General features: G+C 43.0%; 1 protein-coding gene across 1 annotated transcript in view; it reads left to right on the forward strand.

The window, feature by feature from the left end:
* Nucleotides 1–18,328, forward strand: part of LOC131685800 (protein purity of essence) — a 39,856-nt gene extending 21,528 nt beyond the window's left edge. The window contains exons 6-9 of the mRNA XM_058969752.1: nucleotides 37–4,435; nucleotides 4,499–4,987; nucleotides 14,204–17,784; nucleotides 17,848–18,328. Coding sequence (XP_058825735.1) covers nucleotides 37–4,435; nucleotides 4,499–4,987; nucleotides 14,204–17,784; nucleotides 17,848–18,008 — 8,630 coding nt within the window. The 3' untranslated portion in view covers nucleotides 18,009–18,328. The remainder of the gene's footprint in view (nucleotides 1–36; nucleotides 4,436–4,498; nucleotides 4,988–14,203; nucleotides 17,785–17,847) is intronic.
* The last annotated feature ends 918 nt before the right edge of the window (nucleotides 18,329–19,246 follow it).

Consider the following 19,246-nt stretch of genomic DNA (forward strand, 5'->3'; position numbering starts at 1 on the left):
AAGCTTCGACTATATAGTGTTTTCCTTTTTTTTCAGGTATTCGCATATCGATTGGTTCACAGGATGTGAGCAAGTCACCCCAAAACGTAACCATCATAGGAAGAGTTATACCAACAGTAGCAACGCGTGCCCGTTGGTTCGATATACCTTTGACGCGCGAAGAAAGTCTACAAAGTGACAAAAAGCTAAGTATTCTTTTTGGCCCCTCACAAGATGCCGAAAACATTACAATTTTAGACAGCATCAAAATCTACGGTAAAACAAAGGATGTGTTTGGATGGCCCGAAGAGTCTGAGGATGTAGGATCTACTCAGATGAACTCCGTTGTACAAGCACCAGGTCAGGTAACTAATACAACAAATGGAACCGAAACTGTCGATAGCAGTGGAAGCTCCGGTATGACGGTGACTCCCCTGGATAAAATGGTCTCCACCATGTTGCAAGTTCTGGATAGTAGTGTGTCACATCTTGGAGGACCGAACAGCGAGGAAAGTTGTAGACAAACTGCTGTCGATGTTGCTACTTCATTGATCCTTTATCCAACTACCAATCAAGTTCAGCAGGATGCTCGTAACCTCCTAATCGCTTGTCAACCTAACAAGGCAGCTTATCATAATTACAAAGATAAAGAGATGCTGGCCGATATTAATGAACAGCTGAAGAAAATGACCGACGCAAGGGACTATAGAAACATCGATCCAGAAGCTTTTTACCGGGTAGTTCTTATGACTCGCGGAATCGCCATTCAACGGCCCCAATCACTTACTAAGATCTGCTCGGAAAACAACTACCCGATATTGCAACAACTAATGGTGCTAATGAAAGACTTGCACAAAATTACGCCAGCCTATGAGGAACCGCTTGCTATAATTAAACAAGGACTGTCGCACGTCGAAGCCGTAGTTTACTCCCTGGTGGAGATTATTTACGCCTTTGCACTATCCGAGAGCGACATGATTGAATCGATGACCAAATTCTTCGTCGATCTTCTGCTTGATCCTGCTCCAATCATCAGTCACAGCGCTAAACAAGCAATGATTCGTTTACTAAGACCCAAAATTCGTAGGCGCAAGGTTCTCATTGAAAGTCCTCCCGTTTGTTCAACCCCGACCCCATCCGCTGCTGCATCAATTCTACCAGGACCATCAACTTCGTCTATGCCTTCTACCTCGTCGGCTGGAGCTGTGGGATCTGTTGGCACCGTTGCTTCTGGTGGTGCAGCTGATGATTTTGCAAGTGCCATGCAAGAAGTGGATGCAATAGAATCACTTGGGCTTGAACCTTCCGGAGGAAATCAAGCATTGGCGTCTTTGGAAGCCTTGCTGGGCGTTGGCTTTCCACATCTGCTGGAAACTCCTGATACTGACGACGAAACCATTATGGAGATTGCTATTGCACTAAGTTTACAAGATAACGAAACTGATTTGGTTGCACTACAGCAAAGTATCGCACAATACCAAGGTAGGAATCGAAACCAAGCTCAAGGACTACCGGCTGCCATTGCCGGAGGTTCATCATTCAATGTAGAATCAAATACGTCTGGTGGTGGATCGGACGATGATGAAATTTCCAATGTAGCAACAGAAGGATCCACTCTTCGTACTTCGCCAGCAGGTGAACACGCTGGTAGTGGCAGTGGCGGATCGGAGAGCGGTTGCAGCGGAGTTGAAAGCATTGGCGGAACATCTGGACGTAGCTCTACCTACGAAGAACAGCCTAATCCGTCACCTCCAAGAACATCTGGAGTCGATCAGATACCGCCACAGCCGATAGCCCCGCCTGAAATGGAAGATACTGGTAGTGAGAACGCGTGTAAATTACACGTGCTAAGATATTCAATTCTCAATAAATTGGTCGATAATTTTGCTGCCCTAGATACCGTTAATGGGTCGCAGTGCATTCCATTCATGCAAACCATTTTAATGTTGACGTCGGATCTTGATGGAAGCCAGGAGGCAGATCAGCAGGTTATGAGCCGATTACTTCAAGCTCTTATCGATCGTCTGGAAATCCCAGCAACAAAAATCTACCAGATGTCAAATCGGACCACGAAAACGGAAGTTCAATTAATTATTCTTCGCCTAGTTGGCGTTTTGATGGGAAAGGTTAAGTCGAAATCGTCGACTTCATCGTCGGTTGTTGTCGCATCTTCTTCCGCCGTGAATCAAGCAGTTCTCGACAATGCGACCTTTGTAGCCCAGGCTACGGCCAATGCATTGATGAAAAACAATGCCATTCCGTATTGTCTGATGATCATGGAGTCGTTCCTACCACACTGGAAGCATGTCGCAAACAGTGAGGAACTGGGTACTGGAACGAACACAGCCAATACAGCGACTGGCCCTGTTATAACAACCCCAGGTGGAACACCAACAAACAGTTTACTAAAACCCACGCTGTACGGTCTATCGCCAGATATGCAACCTTTCTTTGCACGTCAGTATGTGAAGGGTTGTACTGACGTATTTGAGCTCTATCCACAAGTTCTTACAGAGATGGCTGTTCGTCTACCGTACCAGATACTTAAGCTGTCGTCTGGTCACCCATCGTCACATGATTGGTACCATTCGCTGTGTGAATACATGACAAATACATTGTGCGAGTACATGATGTACATGCAATCACCTGTGCTGCGCCGACAGGTCCGTAAACTTCTTCTGTACATATGTGGAAACAAGGAAAAATATCGTCAGTTACGAGATCTACATTCACTTGATACTCACATGAAAGCTGTTAAAAAGTGCTGCGATGGACGTGCACCGCAAGTTTCTTCGATTGGGTCTACTACCAGCGCGATTCTAAGCTACGATTCGCTAGTGGAGCTGACAGAGCATTTCAGATCCTGTCAGGAAATTGCCTCCATTCGTACTGGGAACTGGCAAAAGTTCTGTCTCAGAAATTCAGATGTTCTTTCGTCATTGTTGAACATCAGCTGCTGCCAGTTGGAGGAAGGCGTTTCTTCAATTATATTGCAGCTACTGCAGTCTGCCATGTGCAACACTCAAAGTAACAAACAGGATTCCGCAAATGCTGCTGGACCATCCAGTATAAAGATCTCCGTGATGAAAGATCGCAAAGACCGTGACAAATCGGAAGAATCGGACACAGCGACAGAGTCTAGATTTGACCCTGCCCAATGCGTAGCTTTAGTATCTCAGATATTTAGTCAAGTTTTGATGCAAACTTTGACCATCTTTATCCGTAGTTTTTTGCTTGAAACTAATTCGACAGCTATTCGTTGGCAGGCACACAGTCTAGTCTATGCTTTCTACGAGAACAGCACAGAATCCAACAAGGAGCAACTATTGCAATGTCTGTGGGGGCTTTGGCCTCTGTTACCTGCATATGGAAAACGAACTGCACAATTTGTAGACCTCCTCGGATTTTTAACTTTGAACACCAAATCTTTGAGTAACAAACTACCTGACTATACAGCACAAGCTGTCTCGGTTCTACGCCAGCAGAACGAATTGCTTACCAGACACCCGAATGCTCCGATCTATACTGCCCTCGGTCATGTACTAGAGCTAGAAGGATTTTATCTTGAATCAGAGCCGTGCTTGGTATGCAACAATCCAGAAGTTCCCTACTCCAACATTAAGTTATCTACAATAAAGGTCGATTCCAAGTTTACCACCACTACCACCATTGTGAAACTGGTTCAGAGCCACACTATATCCAAAATCATTCTTCGTATTGCTGATCTGAAGCGTGCCAAGATGGTTCGAACGATTAATATCTACTATAACAACCGTACCGTTCAAGCGGTAGTGGAACTCAAAAATCGCCCTTCAATGTGGCATAAGGCGCGTAAAGTTACATTGCAGTCGGGTCAAACGGACGTAAAGGTGGATTTCTCGCTGCCGATCACGGCATGTAATTTGATGATTGAATACGCCGATTTTTACGAAACCGTCAGTGGTTCCAGCGAAAGTTTGCAGTGTCCACGGTGTAGTGCTGTTGTCGCTGCAAATCCTGGAGTTTGTGGCAACTGTGGTGAAAATGTGTTCCAGTGTCACAAGTGTCGAGCGATCAACTATGACGAAAAGGATCCCTTCCTGTGTCATTCGTGCGGTTTTTGCAAGTATGCTAAATTCGATTACAGTATTTTTGGACGAGCTTGCTGTGCTGTTGATCCAATCGAATCGGCGGAAGATCGAACCAAGACGGTTCAAACGATTCATGCTTCACTGGAAAAGGCGGATCGTTCTTACAAGACGTTACAGAACAACAAGCAAATTTTGGAACTGTTAGTTCAAAAGGTGGCTGAGCACAAACTGGATCGCACGTTTGATGAAACGTTGATCGGGTCGGTTGTTGGATCGTCCCAGGTCAATAAAGTTATTCAGCTGTTGGCTCAAAAATATTGCGTCGAGTCGAAATCTACATTTGAAGAGTTGAGTAAGATCATCCAGAAAGTACAAGCATGTAGGAGGTAAGGTTTTGTAAGTGGTTGTTATTGGTGAGTTTTATTTATTTTCTTCGTTTATTTTCACAGGGAGTTGGTGGCTTACGATCGAAGTCAGATGGATTCGCCTAGCGGCGGAACGTTAGCTCATGCGTCAGTTCTAGATAGGGCCGTCGCAATGAATAAATGTTACGGATGCGCCCTAGCATCAACCGAACAATGTTTAACATTGTTGCGAGCAATGGCGTCTAATATGCCGTGTCGAATTGGGTTGTGCAATCAAGGGTTGGTTCATGAACTAGCGCACAATAACCTACGACGTGGAACGAATCAAATTCAAGATGAAGTTCGCCAATTGCTTTGCCTGTTAACTAGAGATCTGCCGGACGCAACCGCTGGTCTTTGTCAGTTGCTACAGGATCGAGTCAAAATGGCTCTGAGTGGTTCTGTTCCGCTGGCTAATTTAGATTCTGCTGTTCGGCATGAGATGGCGCTTTTGGAAGCGATGACCGCACAGGATGATTCTTGCTGGGAGCTGAAACTGAAGGCTGTGATTGAACTATTTCTGCAGGCGTCTAGGTATGTATTGGAATCTTTTTTGTTGGGAATGTCAATTTCCTGCCCCTTACACTACAAATCCTATTAACCGACCGGTGAACTGTCATTCCATACCGGAAGCCTAATATTTAGGCATTCGTTACGTATACTTACGAAAACTAACACATAATTATGTATCGTTTGTTCAACCAAGTCGTTGGTTTTTTTTAGTCAAGTCCGTTGCAACTGCCCGAATTTCCATTAGGTTATGGGTCCTGTGGATTCGCGTGTGCTAGGATCGTTATTTCCATAATTTAGAAATGAAAAGAGAAACCGAAGTCGCGCGTGCTTCGCGATTCGATAGTACTAACTAACCCTCGTGGAAGTTTCGCATGCAGGTTGTGCTAGAAGAGCACGAACTTTCCGAGTGCATAGAGCAAGAACTGGAGGAAGTACGTCGTGAAAGAAGAAGACACGATTGCCGTATAGGAATTGAAGGAGAAAACTACGGAAAAACGAAGGAAAAGTAGATTTGCAATTTCCTCACCGTCTACATCTGAAATTGCTTTCGTTCAGACACGACACTCCTGCAGGATCCTTTTTTTAAGTTTGATTGTGTAGTGCCGGACTACAAGACAACGGGTGCGGTGCTAGAAAATATTGACATCGTTTGTCATTTGCTACGGACGCTCGGATCAGAATACGCAATATACTACAGCACTAGAAACTAAGCCTGAAGAAAATGTGTCCCTTGGTGAAGAGTATAAACGCCGTACGTTCACTGATTTTGCAAGCAAAACGGTATCGTAATTTAGTGGACAATGCCATACACGCCTGAACAGAACGGCACAAGCGAACTTATGAATCGAACTCTTGTTGAGAAAACGCGTTCTATGCTGGAAGACAGTAGAGTTTGTGACGTAATCGAACTTCTTAATACACCACACCTGCACATCAAATTACCTTGACAGACCAGGCTACATTGTGTCAGAAGTGAGCCGTTTGTCGCTGCGAAAAAGGCAATTTTAAACATATTCATAATCACGGAAAGTATGATAAGCGGACGGAAATACTTACGGAGGTAACGATTCCAAAGTTTGTAGTAGAAATAACGGTTTTGAAACGAAAATTTGTCGAAAGTACCCCAAGTAGGGGATGCGGCAGCACCTAACCTCGTACAGATTCCAGTGCAAAACCTTCCCGCTCACCCTCTTGAACGCATAAATATCCAAACCATTCAGATAAAGCGCGAATTTGGAAAGACTGGATTCAGCAATATGCATGGTTCGGAATAAAGGAACTTCCAATGGTGCGCCAAATTCTAATGAATAGTCTAGGTACAGATGTTATCGGGACATTCAAAGGGTTTCAACTAACGGAAGACGGAAAGAATGATCCTGAGCCGCTCAAAAAGGCTTTAGGTGATGCGTATAGCCCTACAGCAAATCCAACATACAGTACGTATGTTAGTCTAAGAACTGATCAAAACCGGGAATGTGATTTCGCAACAACTCACGAAGAGATGAATATCAATGATCGCTTACTGAAAGATAAGATTGTACTGGGGATTTTCAGCCAGAAGGTCCGTGAAAAGTTATTAAGTGACCCAAAGCTAACGTTGGAAAAGGCAATCTACAAAGCGAGTGAAAAGACGACGGAAGCTCTTAAGGGAACCAAAAGTTGTAGTTGCAATGCCCTCAGATCACACGATAACGAAAAACAGTTCACATGTAGACTGCCCATAACAGCATAAGAGTCCCATGTTGAAAAACAGCAAGCCGAGAAAAACGCTGTTCAAGATTGTCTCATCCATTGAGCCAAATGGATGGGACAACCATGTTTTGGTATTTTTTTATATTTTCTGAACAAACCCGTTAATCTTATTTGTGCAGTGTGATTTAGTGGTGATACAGAATACAATCCAACGGATAACTCATTTTCGACAAAAATCCACATGGGACTCTTATGCGTTTATGAGCAGTAGACGCTGCGGATCGAAACATAGTCGGAATAACTGTCCGGCGTATAAAAAAGAGTGCTTTTGCAAACAGGTCATTTTGCAAAAGTTTGTTTCAAGATTAAGGACGCAGCATCCGAGAAATAGGAAAATTTAAAGACCAAGAAAGCTGACGTAATAATGATAATAAAAATAGCGAAGAAGATTTCGTCGGAAGCGAAAGTCGTTTTGTAACCTGCACTGACAAGAAAATTGGCACCATAGTTAACGAGCGCCAAGCTAATCTTACATTTAAGGTTGTAGATTTGGATGTTATTCCGATACTAGGCAAAAGAAAACCTGTGTAGAGATGTACGTGATCCAACGTGGAAACTCAATCAGCAGCAGTGACGATATTTTTCAAGGGCTAGGTTGCTTCAAAAATTGCGAGTACGAGTTGGATCTGAAACCAGAAACAGTATTCGAGATCCGGCCAACAAGAATGATTCCGAACAAAATTGGCAATGAAGTTAAATAAGAATTAGACAAAATGGTTAAAATGGGCATCATAAAAAACAAGAGGACCCTACACCAATCGAGAGCAACCTAGTGCGCAAAAACAAAACAATCGGGCTTTTGGTAAGTCAAGGTAGCCGAAAAAGCACCAGAAGTATTTAACGTTCGCTATCCCATGGATTCGTTATTGGTGTTTACGCCTGCCTGCTGAAGCTTCAGCTCCGGAAGCGTTCCAGAACAGTTTTCAAGCTTGCTGGAAGGGATCAGTGGTATGGACGTATCGTTGGATGATATTCTGATCTATTGAAAAAACAAAGACGAATTGGATAACATTACCGCATGTGTTATCAATTGGCGAATGAGCCTTAAACTAAAAATGTCAGTTTGCCAAGAAATGAGTTCGGTACCTCGGGCATATCGCATCGGAAGAATTTGGATCAATTGGATAGCGATAAAATTAATGCAATTCGAAGATTGAAAGTGCGGGATAACAGAAAGCAGAATGGTAACGTATACCTCGCAAAGTTCATCACTAAGCTTTCCCAAATTACAGCTCTTCTGAAGCTACTGTTACAGAAAGATGTTCATTGGCAATGGGAATATGCACAACAAGCAGCATTCAACAGCATAGCTAACCTACTAACAACACTGCCAGTCTTGAAATACTATGATGTCAATAAGGGAAGTGTGTTTTCAGTCGATTGCAGCTCACACGCTATGGAAGCAGTGTTGCTACAAGACGGCTATCCCGTCGCCTATGTGTCACAAAGTAGCTATGCACAAATCGAGAAGGAAGTGTTCGCAAGACGGTTTGGTTGTCAGAAATTGCATTCCTACATCTTTGAGAAACTAGTGGTGGTTCATACCGATCACAAATCTCTGGAATCATTCTTCAAAAAACCTCTCGAAAAGGACTTCCCAGGTTGAAGCGAATAATTCTAAATGTGCAGCCATATGCTCTCAAAGAAAGTGTACGTCCATGGCGGAAACGTTCCCATAGAAGACACCCTCAGTAGGGTCCAATAAACAATAAAGAACTGGAAATGCACGTCATTCTTAATGTTTTCAAAGCTTGGATGAAAGAGATTGTGGCTAAAACAGCCGAAGATGCCACCCTGAAGAAGCTAAGCGAAATCATAACCGACGGCTAGCCGAAAGAACTCGACGAGTTAGATTTGTTGCTGAAGCCCTACTGGAACTGCCGTGATAGGCTCTCAACCTACCGAATGAGTAGTTTTCAAAGGTGACCGCTAGTTGATTCCGGAAACACTGCGCAGTAAGACTTTGAATATAATGCACGAGGGCCATTTTGGAATCCTGCATCGAACGGGCCAAGCAATGGGTGAGGACATAGAGATTCATAGAGCAATGTGGAGTTTGCCAGAAGTACAGTCGCTGCAACGCTAAAGAGCCACTGATAGTCATGCGAGTCCCAGAATATCCATTTTAAATCGTTTCCTCAGATATAGTTCACTTCAACAGCGCCAACTATATCGTCATGATCGATAGCTACTCGGGATGGATCGAATTCAAGAAACTGTGAACAATGGAGTCTTCGGAGATAATCGATCATCTGCAATCGTGGTTCGCTGTTTGGGAAATGCCTGGAAATTTCATCAATGATAACGCCAAGCCTTATTCGTCGCAACTTTTCCGGCAATGCTCTGCCGAGTCGAAGTTTGAACACTTCACGTCAAGTCCATATTATCCACAAAGTAATGGACTCAGTGAGAGAGCAGTACAGATGGCGATGAAATGCTACGAGGACAAAACTTCGCTGCAGTTGGCGTTGCTTAATTATCGAAACATTCCACGAAATGCGAATCTCAAATCCCCAAATTAACGTCTGTTGAGTCGTATCACAAACTCAACGCCGCCAGCCGTTTGTGAAAAATTGAAACCAGTGATAATTGAAAACGTCAACCAAAATTTAGAAGCCGAACGGCTAAAACAAAAGGACTACTATGATCCGTCAACCGGTCTAAGTACACGATCGGGTACAGCTGCAGGACCCTCGGACAAACACTTGGGAATACGGACGTGTTATTGCGGATGGCGAAACACCGAGATCAGTACTCGTCAAAATCGATCACGTCTATCGCAGAAGCACAAAGCAGGAAGTCAACAGCTCTCATTCCATTACGACCTGATTCGGTCGCTAAGGATCCTGGTATATCAGTTCCTCAATCGATCTGACATGGCTCGAACGACCAACGTCCAATCGGAATTGGCAATAATCATGGATGTAGCGCGCGCAACGCAGAAGGAAACCAACGTAGAGATTAAACAACCTCGTATCACCAGTACGGGAAAAATGGTAAAACCAGTCCAACGTAAGAACTTGTAATTTATGTATTTTAAACCAAACACCAGTACAATGTATAACCTTACAATTCAATGCTTAATTTTCAAAAAAGGGTGATGTGACGTAAACCAACATCTCAATACACCACACCTGTACATCAATTTACCTTGACCGATAATAAAGTCCACGCTACAGAGTTAATACAAAGTTATGGTATCCGGCAATCTAAACCGCAGCGTTCCTAACTGATCGTAACCCAGCTAGTGTAATTGACTCCAAAAAGACTCCGTTTGAGATTTTAAATGAACAAAAGACGAATGTGAAGGCTTCGCATGTTCGGTGCAAATGTGTATGCGGTTGTACGTCATTTCGCGGAATACCATTTCCCGGTATACCATATTCCGGAAAACCATATCCCAGAATGTACTATTTCCCGGAAAACCATTTCCCGGAATGTACCATTTCCCAGAAAACCATTTCTCGGAATGTACCATTTCCCGGAAAAACCATTTCCCAGAATGTTCCATTTCCCGGAAAACCATTTCCCGGAAAATAAATTAAACCACGTACCTTGCCACCACTCATTTTGATTACACTTGCTACGCAGCAAATGTCAAACAAACTACGAAATTCTCTCTATTTTAGAACATAAAGAGTAGTTTGGAATTTTATTGATTTTAAATGTAAGTTAGAATAACATATCAACAATGCTTCAGATATATTTATTTTGGGATTTTTATGGAGCATCTTAAAAATCCGGTTTTTCTTTCTTATGCATGCATGCTTCCTTGTCGTTATTTTTGGCATGTTTTTGATTTATATGTACTTTCTATTTCTATGTAGTTTCACATTCTTTTAAGTACTCTTTCAAAATATTCTTGGTGTTTTATTGGATTTAAGTACTAGTGGTCCTAACATACCTTCCCCATAGAAAATTTGACAGTTCATAAATTTCACAGTCGACCGACGAAAACGGGTGCTTCGAGGTCGACAGATTAATTAAACGACCAAGTTGGGTTTCGTCGGTGGACAATTTTCGTCACCGTATTAATCGCCAGATTTAATCTGTGTGAATCTGGTTCCAGTTTTAAACTATCAACTAATCGATCGATTTAATTGGTTGAAATAGACCGATTTCAACAGATTTCGTCTGTCATATTTAATCGGTTGTCGCGTCGGCTGACGTCCATGTTAAACCCCCATAAGAGTCGGAGCAACAATCGACCGATTAATTGGTGGCATAGTCGGCCGATTGTGCCGACGCAAACCGATTTAGTCGGTGGGAAAATCGGGAGGATTTTCTGTGGGGTTATAACTTTTTGAATTATAATTGTTATTCTATGAGCTTATTCGCCTTCTTTTGGAGATGAGCAAATCATGAAAAATATTTTTTACTTTGTCTTCTTTAAAATTTGAATCTTTTTTTTGGAAATTAATAATTCATAACAATCTTCTTTGAGACTTTGCCTTTTTTAAGCATAATCTGTTTTCTGGTACTTTATTGGTTTATGAGAGCTTGTTTTTTATTAATATGATCAGAGAGCAAAGATAAGGTGTCAAGCGAACCAAACAAAAACTTGGAATGCAGAAGAATATCATCATGTTTTATTCCAGCACTTTCAATCAATATCTATAAAGCTTATCATATCTTGATTGTAAATTTTATTTGTCGCCGAATAATGTGAAATAAAGAATAGAGGAGAATAGGTTAGTTTAGTTTAAAAGTTGGTAGCTCTCTCGGTGTTCCATCTAAATATACGTAAATGGAATGACTTATACAAAAGGAAAAATATTTCTTTTTCATGGATTCCTTGTTAAAATAATTTAACAAATCCAAGATTACTCTTCTGTAACGGCGAAAATGAAATCTTTTGATTTCGACGATAAATTTAACCCATTCCTCTGGATCTCGAAGACCATTCACGAAAAAAAGTGGTTAATTGTAAACGCTCGTGATAATTAAAGTTTTTAGAAACCAGAATTATCTCTATGTAACCAGGCCACGTGTATGCAGGTCCACAAACATCTTGGAAGGTAAAAAACACATGATTCGTTGGGCTGTTTCTATAAACTCATGATATTGCCTTCTATAAAATGATAAGATTTTGAATGCTATAGAATACCATATATGCAAGTCAACATAGCTCTGGATTTGTTCTTAAAGTTCAAATTACATGTTTACTTTATATTTCAATAGTATAAATAATTACCGAGAAAAAGTACATTCCGGGTAATGGTATTCCGGGAAATGGTACATTCCGGGAAATAGTATTCCGGAAAATGGTACATTCCGGGAAATGATATTCTGGGAGATGGTACATTCCGGGAAATGGTTTTCCGGGAAATGGTACATTCCGGGAAATGGTTTTCTGGGAAATGACATTCCGGAAAATGGTTTTCCGGGAAATGGTAAACCGGGAATCGACGTACAATCGTGTATGCGCTTATTCGGAAAGAGTATCGAAAGAAACTCAAGGTGAAATCGTGGCGCGGAACGTTCGTCGGATATAGTGCAAATGGCTATCGCATTTGGAATCCTGAGAGGAAGCAAGGAAGAACGAAACATTCAACAAAAGAATTACGGTTTTGGAAGTGAACAATTTTTGATTTCACAATGACACACCGGAGAGCAATCGAAGGCAGGCGGCGAAAGTGTACAAAATTATTAAACAGAGGTGGATGTTGATGTCGAGAAAACGGATGAAGATAGATTCGATAGGGCAGCCGAGCAAAGAGACTCGGAAACTGCAGAAGAAGAAATTGCTGATGATGCGCAAAGATCACAAAGGAAACGGATAGCTCTGAGGCGGCATAGCGGCTGCGTATTAAACTATACATGATTCGCTTTTAATGTCACGAAGTTTGTGCAAAATTTACCAAATTTAATCAACGAAATGGAAGCGCAAGAAGATTGGCAGTAGTAGAAAAAAGCTGTTCGTGAAGAAATCAATTCGCTAATGAACATGACACATGGACGTTAATGAAGCTACCAAAGGGAAGAAAGCCGAGAGCATGTATGTGGGTGTTTAAAGTTAAGAGATCTGACGATGTGAGAGTGATCGTTACAAGGCTCGTCTAGTGGCGCCTGGTTTTTCTAAAAAAAACGCAGGTACGATTATTCTGAAACGTATTCTTTAGTTGCCGAGTTAGATGCGATTCGAGCATTTTTGGCGATAACAGACCAGGAAAAATGTACGGACTGCGTTGCTCAACGGAAAGATAACTGAAGAAATCTATATGACGCCACCCGAGAGATATAAACAAGGAGGTGGCTTAGAATGTCACCTGAACCGTGCCCTGTATGGTTTGAAACAGTCATCAAGAGCTTGGAATCTACGATTCAATCATTTTATGCAGGGGCTGGAATTCAGGAGAAGTAGGTACCAATGATCCTCGCTTGTATGTGATGGGATCAGGTAATTCACTGATAGGATTCATATGGTAGTTCGACGATACTTTTATCGCATCTCAGGACATAGCGCTGGTGGAGGAAGTGAAACGTTGTTTCGTCGAAGAATCTGAAGTATGACGGTACAGCGAGACATCAGGAAGCGTATCTTAAGAATCAGCGTCTCGACGCCAATGGAATGTCGCCTGCGCCTGAAGCGAGGAAAGTCCCTTGATGAGTTGGTCGGATGTTTAATGTATGTAGCCTTCACATCGCGACCTGATTTTTGCGCAGCCGTCAATTATTTCAGCCAAAGTTGCCCGACCGAATAGCACTGGGTACAGCTAAAACGAGTTTTGTGATATGTTCGAGAAACACGTAATTTCGAACTGGTTTATCAGGGGAATGATGGCGCATCGGTGCTGGAAGCCTATGCAGACAAGGACTGAGCAAACGACTTGATGAACAGCAAATCTATCCCGATACGTTTTCCGCACTAATGGCAGTAACTTTTACTGGATAACACGGAATTAGTCAACGACTTCTCTATCTCCCACCGAAGCACAGCTTATTTCGTTGAGTACAGCAGTGTGTTATGGTACATGGCTTGGGCGATCGTTGAGAGATCTAAAAATCAAAATGAACAAACCAGTTACATACTTCGAGCGCAACCAATCAACGATTCGTGTAGCTGATGATGAGCGCGCAGTGGGTCAATTGAAGCATGTTGCCGTGAAACAAATGTTCGTTCGAAGGGATATTTAGCAAGGACGTGTTGTGTTGCAGGACGTTCAAACGGCCGAGCAATCGGCGGATGTAATGACCAAGGGTCTGCTGGCTCGAATTTTCCCGAAAAATCGTGCAAATCTAGGGATGATGGATTTCGCTAATTAAACGGAGAAGTTGGTAATGTCAATTTACTACCCCCGGTAAACTGTCATTCCATATCGGAAGCCTTATATTTTATACTTACAAGTGATAACACATCATTATATATCGTTCGTTCAACCAAGTCGTTGCTTTTCTTTTATTCAATTCCGTTACCACCACTTGAATTCTCACTACTTTTTTCTACGCATTTTAATGTTACCCATTTGTTTGCATATCTTCCAGAGATGTCCGCGGACCTGCAGTTGCCGTCATTCAACCATGTCTTCGCATTGTTCAATCGCTTATGTGCCCACCACTTCCGACCAGCAAAACGAACAAAGATCTGACAACACAGGAGCTCTGCACCGTCCAACCCATGGAAGGACTTACCGTCAGCTACGAGAAATGGATCGCAGGAGATCTGCAGCACTCGTTTGCCGCCTGGAAAGCCAGAATGCCACCGATTACGGGTACGGCAACACCCAGAGCAGAGGATAGCACGATTCAATTAGCACAATCGGCCGCGGGAGGTACAACAGGTGGAAGTCACCAGACCACTCCGATCAGTAGTTTCCGCTCGGCACTGGAACAGAAACGTAGTCAGTTTAGAAATGCTTATCTTTTCGAGAAGTATGGAAAACGTTGGCGCCAGAAGGTACTCAGTAAGGGAGTTAATGCTGTTCCGCTGGAGTTAACTGCCGCTTGGTTGCAACCGGTACTGTTCAACACAAATTCCCGTTTAGGACGGCAGTTGGCCTGCGCTTTAGTCACTTCGCTTAGCAGAACTACTGAACGAAAGCGGGAGATCCTGGACCTTTTGACTACATTTTTGAAGCATATTGGTGAAAGTGGTGAAGCCAGTTCTGAGTTTATTGCGCTATATCGCATTCTGGCGGATGAAACACCGTGGAGGCAATATTTAGCCTTGAAGGGTGTTCTATCGTTAACAGCAAATCTGCTAACAGTCGAAATTGAAAAAATACATCATTTGGAAGAGACGACTCTTTCTTCGGATTTGGCACAGGGGTACGCACTGAGGCAGTTAGTAGAGCTAATGGCTATGTTCCTGGATAATCCACCGATTCGTAAGGCTTACAAGGGAAAGCTGTTGGGATCAGTTCTACAGGGCTACTTGAATTTGAGAAAGCTGGTTGTTCAGAGAACTCGAATGATCGATGACGCACAGGAAAAACTGCTGGAAATGTTGGAAGAAATGACAACCGGTACAGAGGAGGAGACAGCCGCCTTTATGGCAGTTTGTATTGACACGGTTAGAAAAACTTCGACTTCGGATGTGAAGACCCCAGTTTTTATGTTCGAACGTCTCTGTTCGATCATTCACCCGGAGGAAAACGATGTGGGCGAGTTCTTCTTGACACTGGAGAAAGATCCTCAGCAGGAAGACTTTTTACAAGGACGTATGTTGGGCAATCCATACCCATCTAACGAAGCTGGATTGGGTCCTTTGATGAGGGATGTTAAGAACAAAATATGTATTGATTGTGAGTTGGTAGCCCTGCTGGATGATGATAACGGAATGGAACTGTTAGTGCATAACAAAATCATCAGCTTAGACCTTCCGGTTAAAGAAGTTTACAAAAAAGTGTGGCTTCAAGAGGGAGGCGAACGAGATGCAATGAGAATAGTCTATCGTATGCGTGGTCTTCTTGGTGATGCGACGGAAGAGTTTATCGAAACCCTGAACGCCAAGAGTCAAGAAGAGGTTGACAACGAACAGCTCTATCGAATGGCTAATGTTTTGGCAGACTGTGACGGTTTGAAGGTGATGCTCGAACGAATTGGTAGCCTGCAGAATGTATCTAAATCCAGAACACTGTTGCAAGTACTACTTAAATTATTCTTGTTGAGCGTGAAGGTTCGCCGCTGCCAGGAAGTTTTGTGTCAACCTGAGTTAGGTGCTATAAACACCCTGTTGAAAGTGCTACAACTCTGCTTGCAGAGCGAAAACGACGCGCAGCAATCAGCAGTCACCGAAAAACTGCTCGAAATCATGGAAACTATTCTATCCAAAGCAGCTTCAGACACACTTGACTCGTTTCTTCAATTCTCTCTTACATTCGGAGGTCCAGAGTATGTGCAAGCCTTGCTTTCGTGTACTAACTGCGCAAATGTTCGTAACAGTCCATCGGTTTTGAGACATTTGATTCGTGTCTTGGCGGCCCTCGTTTATGGCAACGATATTAAAATGGCACTGCTGTGCGAACATTTCAAAGAGGTTTTCGATTTCAACAAGTTCGATGCAGATCGAACCCCGGAAGACGAATTTAAGCTTGAACTATTCTGCGTTCTAACCACCGGCATCGAGCACAATTCAATAGGCGGTACCTTGAAAGATTACATCATGAGTTTGGGCATTGTCGAGAAGGCATTGGAATATATTAGAAGCCATGCTCCGTGTGTAAAGCCAACCTTGCTGAGAACCGACTCGGACGAACTGAAGGAATTTATTTCACGTGCTTCATTGAAGTACATTTTGCGATTCCTGACCGGCTTGGCAACGAAGCACGAGGCCACACAGCTGGCCGTTGCAAAGGATATCATCCCCATCATTCATCGTTTGGAGCAAGTTTCAAGCGACGAGCATGTTGGATCGTTGGCTGAAAATCTGTTGGAAGCTTTGTGCACTGAGCTGGCTACAGCAAAACGAGTTCAGGAAGTCCGCGATTTCACCCGGGCTGAGAAGAAACGATTGGCAATGGCAACCCGAGAAAAGCAACTGGATGCACTGGGTATGAGAACCAACGATAAAGGTCAGGTTACAGCGAAAGGTTCAATTTTGTCACAAATTGAAAAGTTGCGAGAAGAGACTGGCTTGGCGTGTTTCATCTGTCGCGAAGGTTACGCGTGTCAACCGAACAAAGTTCTTGGAATTTACACCTTCACTAAGCGAGCGAATGTTGAAGAATTCGAAATGAAGAAGAAAACAGTCGGATACACTACGGTGACTCATTTCAACATAGTTCATGTCGATTGCCACATGTCGGCGATCAGGTTAGCCAGAAGTCGTGACGAATGGGAGAGCGCTTCGTTGCAGAACGCAAATACCCGCTGTAACGGTTTGCTGCCGCTGTGGGGTCCGGATGTAAGCGAATCGGCATTCTCATCTTGCATGGCTCGACACAATAACTACATGCAGGAATCGACTCAACGATGTGAAATTACTTTCAGCAGCTCAATTCATGATCTGAAATTACTAATTGTTCGTTTCGCGCAAGAGAGAAGTTTCCACGAAGACGCCGGTGGCGGTGGTCCTCAATCCAACATGCATCTAGTCCCGTACTTGCTGTTTTATAGTCTTTACACGCTTCTTTCATCGCGTTCATACTCTCGCGAAGAAATGATTCTCAGTGCTTACATAACACATAAACCATCGGATCGCTGGCTAGAGTGCGCCTATGAAGCTGAAGGTCCGTTGTATCTGATCGCCATGTCGTTGGCCTTACACACACCTGGAATTTGGAATCGTAACAAGTTAGCTCACCTGAAACGTCTCATCACTGTTGGCCACGCGCGTCACGTTAGTCCGAACACTATCTGCAAGTTTATCGCACCGAACGACAAAACCCAAAAGGATTACAACATTTACAAACCGTACCTTATGCTTTGGGGCTTGGTGGATTTGATTTACAAGAATTTCTTCCGTACGGTAACCACCCCGAAGGATGAAGATTGGCCGATATCGCTGTTTGACTATCTACGCCGTAATGACGAGGCGATGCTTAAAAATGCCGATAGCACCCTGGAGACCTTCACCGATGAATATCTGCCGTGTACGTCTTTCGGAGAATTTTGTGATGTTGCTGGTGAGTTTCTTGGAACTGATTCAATTCATATCTTTTTACTATATTTTTGTTATTCCTTTTTAGGCCTACTTGGCGAAATTGAGGATCCAGACAGCTGGATGGATGAACTGCTGCAGTCACTTCCTTCGCCAGGATCTGCATCAGCTCCTTCAGGGTCTACTAGTACAGCGTCATCTGGCAACAATGCTCCTGGAACAGGCGGTGGTGCAACATCGAACGCTTGAGTTTGACAGGAACTGTCGTTCGAAGCTGAAATGGTGGACAACAACGATGATGATGATTGGTGATGTTGAAATAATTAATTTGTGCGCTAAATAAATGCATTACTTAATGTAATAATCATATTTCTAAATGAAAACCCCTAAAGGGCTTATTGAACAAACTAGAGTGATTATAATATTATATGGAGAGCTTGGCTCTTTCAAATAACTGCAACATTAGTACTGATTATCCAAAAATGCAACTAAATTTATAATAAAAATCTTCTCATGTTTGTCTATACTATTCATTCAAGACTACTCAAATAAATATCTAGCAACTCAAAGGTGTTTTAGTGCATCTGATGACAATCTGATCTGTCTGTATCTGTGTCTGTATCACTTTGTTGGCCGCATAGTGCCAACGAACGTTTTTCCAGACACGCGTTCATGTGAATTTTCTGATTACCGCTCCCGGTTGCAATGTAAATATGGCTGTTCAAGTCACGGGTACATATAGCTTGCCAAACAAGATGTTTCTTAGCGAACTTAGTTTCATATGATTGACATTATCCGCAACTTCTTCCCTTCCGGTTGGCTTACCAATTTTTAATGATTTCGCCCACTCAGCGTGCGAGCAGTTCGGGTTTTCACGTGCCAGATTTTGATGCGTTGCTCTTCTTGCTTGGGCGCCATCTTGATAGATGAAGAGCCAACGTCGATATATCATATTTGGAGTTGTCAATTTTCCAAATGCATTATTGTGAAAAATGCACCAATTTTCATCATCAGCACCATTGTGGCTGGCACAGTCCGTTTCCAGTCACCAACGACACTGGTCACGGTCAAATAAAGCACCGCTATTGTTATAGTGAGTATTGTATTCATTTTGTCGGTCGAGATGTCTCAGCTTGAGTACGATGAGTTCACATTGAAGCGTTGTTTCACAGCAGTCATTGACTTCAAGACATGTGGTTTTAGCCCGCCCGTGCGGGAAGTGGAACGTCTGTTACAGGAGAAAATGTGTATTGGCAGATATGATGTTAGACTCGTTCAATTCCATCATGTTCGCCATGTGGTGCTGGTGCAGTTCAGTGCTCGTGTCTCACTAGGTCAATTTGTCTATAGCAACAACATGTGTCACTTCATAGAACATGATAACGTCCATATGTATGATAATGCAGTCGACGTTTAACTACATACCCTCTAAAAGTCGATATCAAGCATCGGACTGTCGACATTCGAAAATTCTCCCTTTTTTAGTC

This window comes from Topomyia yanbarensis, chromosome 2 (assembly GCF_030247195.1).
Source record: "Topomyia yanbarensis strain Yona2022 chromosome 2, ASM3024719v1, whole genome shotgun sequence".
Taxonomy (NCBI): Eukaryota; Metazoa; Arthropoda; class Insecta; order Diptera; family Culicidae; genus Topomyia; species Topomyia yanbarensis.